At 44.7% G+C, this 3,854-nt stretch overlaps 1 protein-coding gene across 1 annotated transcript; it reads right to left on the bottom strand.

Annotated features, from left to right (window-relative positions):
* Nucleotides 1-542: 542 nt before the first annotated feature.
* On the bottom strand, nt 543-3,854 carry LOC119334623. Its single transcript, XM_037607156.1, has 2 exons — nt 3,152-3,854; nt 543-2,806 (listed from the first exon to the last, which is right to left on the bottom strand). Exon 2 carries the CDS (start codon nt 2,653-2,655, stop codon nt 1,909-1,911), a length of 747 nt encoding a protein of 248 aa, XP_037463053.1. The 5' UTR covers nt 2,656-2,806; nt 3,152-3,854; the 3' UTR covers nt 543-1,908.

Raw genomic sequence — 3,854 nt, forward strand, 5'->3', positions numbered from 1 at the left:
AAGTTGCACCACGGAGGAGCATTGGGGAGGAGAAGGACGACATGAGGTGGGGGGGATCGCCAGTCGGCCATGGTCAACGTGAGGTCGAGGGCGGGATGAGGCTGATTTGCACGAGCTCCAGTGGTGGTCAATTGTGTTTTTCAATTTTTTTTAGGGTGTTTGTGTAAAATTTGAGGGTCTAGTTTGTAATTTTAGATTAAAACCCATCTAACACAAAAAGTTACGCCACGTAAGCAGAAAATGGGCCCCATCTCTTAACAGAGCCAGATCCGCCGATCAGTGGATTTTGCAAAAAGATTACTGAAGATATAGTGGCTTTTGCAAAAAAAAAAAATTGTAGTGCAGTGTTTTTCGCAAACCTAACCTTCAAACCGGTGGTTTTCTGTAATTTACTCTAACTAGTATAAGTATGCACGTGCACGTCTTGAGTAAAATATGTTCTATTATGAAAATAATAATTTTATCATAATGCAAATCTACTTCCTGAGAAGCTGAAATCTCATGCAAAGAGCATATAATTCCTAATTACTAAGTCATTTAAATGATTGGAAATATTTTGCTTTATGAATCAACATGCCCACGTCCATTGTGCAACAACTACCAAAGATAATTAATTGATAGATACAAAATCAGTCCATCAAAAAATTAAATTATGGACCCAGCTAGTGCATCTCGGAAGCGGACGCCATCACAACACCTCGCCGGCAACCATGGTACCATATAGATGGTCATCATGTAGACAAAACGCTTGTCATCTATCACAATCATGACCTCTGAAACTGCATAACTTAATTCACGTGTTATTCAGTCATCATTGAATCTAAAATAAACTAAATTTGAGGTATAATATTTTCAATCAAGAGAAACATACTTTCAATCTTATTTTCTTCTAGTTGGTACCTACGAATGGGCCACTGGGGAAAAAATATATGCAAGTGTGTGTATAGAGACAATGAAAATTAGTAGGTTCCACATGAGCTGATCAAATGACATAATTTTATCAGAGTTCTGAGATATCAGTTTGTACATTTAAGAAACAAAAGATTGCTAGTTCATATAGAAACAAACCATCAAGATGCATCAATATGACATCCTCGCCCCTACAGCTGTACCAAGCAATGTCAGGTACACATGAAACCAGTCACAGAACTCACTAACAGACAAATCAGATGCACAAACCACTAATGGTGGAACCACGCTTACTCATAAGCTGAAGGTCCTTGGCAATGTAGTTCATTTGTGGGCATTTAGTGTTAATCCTCCGATGGCAAGGTCCAAAGCCATGAAGGTATTTGCAACCTGTTATTTCAAACAGCATGCTTCTCTTGTGAACTTTCACAATAAAGCACATACCCAGTTTTTAATCGTCTGGGAATTAACATAACATTGGGATTATAAGTCGAATTGCTCTTAGTGAGAAACAACAAAATCCAATAGTAGCTAACATGACCATGATGCTCCTTAATGTGTATGAAACTGAAAAAAAAAATGAAAATCTCCAAACCATTATGAACTCCTAATTTCAATATCATTATCATCTCGAGCTTAAATAGGCTATAATTACTGGTTTATTACTACATGGAAGGATAATAAATCTTATAATTTCATGAAAATATAAGTTGATACTTGATAGTATTACGATAAAGGATCAAATTATTAATTTATGAAAGTTCATTGCTGCACAAATAGACTGCCCTTAAGATTTATATGACCAACAAAAATGGACAAGAGGTGCAGTAAAAAGGAATCCATAAGTTGATGACACGCACCTTCAAAAGTTTTTGCATATGTACAACACTACAGAAGTCCAATTTTTTTTGCTGAATGGACCAAACTATACAGCCGTATAGCAATCTCAAAGCTCTCTCACCTATCTATACGGGTCGAGATCCTCCAACGTAGCTCAGCCTACTGCAGAGGGACGTGATGTGCGTATACCCCGTTAGTAAGCCATCCGATGGCAGAAGCATTCACTCGCAATGAAAAGAAGCGACGCTTCGGCCCGTCAGCAGCCCACAATAAACACAGAAAAGAACAAAATGGATATCTCCTTGTTCCCCTGGAATTCCCCTTCTCCGCCGTGGTCGAACAAGCTCTCGGCGCATCCTCGCCGTCGCCATTCGTTCGCAAAAGGAGCCGTGGGCACAGAGCAACACGTGCAGCGGGAGCCCCCGTGGTCGGCGGCGGCCGGGATACAGAGCAACACGCAGAGGGAGCACCCTGGCCGGAGGCGGCCAGGATACATGGCAGCACGTGCAGCGGGAGCCCCTGTGGTCGGCAGCGTTCAGGATACAGGCCACGCGCGCTACATGGGCTCCGTCCTTCATGCGGGTCTAAGGGCGTCCAGTTGGTCGGCCTCCTCGAGTCACCGCCCGTGGTGGACAGCTCGGCGTACGCACGCAGCAACCTCATGTCGAGCACCTGCACACCCATCTCCATGGTGGTGGTCGGCTGAACCACGCCGTCGTTTCCGCACCGCTGCAGGCCGATTAGCTGATAACTGAATCTAGTTTTCAAACTTGTTAACTGAATTAGGCCATGTCTCTGTAGCATTCCACTTGCTACTTGTACATTTTCAGACTTGATAAGGATAACTGAATTTTGTTTGGCAAAAGAGATTAAGCATTCCATTTCCTTGCACAAATAAATTGGCATGAAGTAACCTTGCCATCGGCGGATCTCTTGTTCGTGCACCTTTTCCTGACCCCAAAGCCCTTTTTACGACCATAGATAAGCCAAAATGCTCAAGCTTCATCTGAATTTTTAAATTCCATGCCAACATGAGGTACCAAACCGGACAATATACCTTGCAGTGGAAAAGTAATCATGAGCAAAGAACTTGTGCAAGTGCCATATTTCAGGATAAGAGAAAAGTAAACGTGATTCTTACTAAAAATTGCAGAGACCTCATGAAAATAAGCAAGAAGTAGGAATTCTGTTGGGACAGCTAAATCCATCTAGTGTACAGAATGAAATTAAAAAGTGGTGCTACTTTCGTATTGGAAACATGGTACTATGTGTTAGCCTCTTCTTCCATCTCAATAGAAAAAATACAACCGGCTGATTATTGGGAAATAGGTTGATCAAGTTGAAAGCACTATTCAAAACTCTGTCAGTTCTAGTGACCTATTCATGGGAGGGTGGTACGCACCAGATAGAGAAGAGAGCAGGTCGTCCTCACTCGGCTGCTTCTTCCATGAATAAAGGGCAGAGGTTGATCAACTTGAAAGCAATATGATGTTCCTGATTCCATCAATTCCATTGAGCCATTTCATGGGGAAGATAGCAGGAGAAAAGCAAACTTCAGAATTACGTACAAGATTGCAGAAATCAAACTTCAGAATTGGGTACAAGATTGAAGAATAGAGCACTTCCTTCTCCGGCGATCGATTGCTTTACCAGGACGCGATTGAAAAACGGAGCAGGTTGTTCTCCAGCGATCCACTCCTCACAAGAACGCGCTCACCCGCCTACGCCACTACTCGGACCAGGCTGCTGCGTTGCCGGCGCGCGCGTCGCTTGCCGCCGATGGGATCTCCCGCGCCGACCTAAAGCCGGCCAACACCATGCCGATCTTCGAGGCGTCGGCGTAGTGACACCGCAGGGGCCTCCACCTCCGTCTCCGCTGATCGCGTCCTTCGCGCTAACGCACGACCAGATCGAGGAGATCAAGGGCACGGCCGCGGCGCACGGCGCGCTATACTTGTCGGCGTTTGTGGCGTCGTCGGCCGAGCTCCTGGGCACTGAGCAGGCGGGGGGAGGCATGGGGCGTTTGCGCGATGGGCGGCTGGTCGACGTCGAAGTCGCCGCTGAGGTCGGGCGTGGGGTTGGAGAGCACGTAGGAATAGGATATG

Source organism: Triticum dicoccoides, chromosome 7A (assembly GCF_002162155.2).
Source record: "Triticum dicoccoides isolate Atlit2015 ecotype Zavitan chromosome 7A, WEW_v2.0, whole genome shotgun sequence".
Classification (NCBI taxonomy): domain Eukaryota; kingdom Viridiplantae; phylum Streptophyta; class Magnoliopsida; order Poales; family Poaceae; genus Triticum; species Triticum dicoccoides.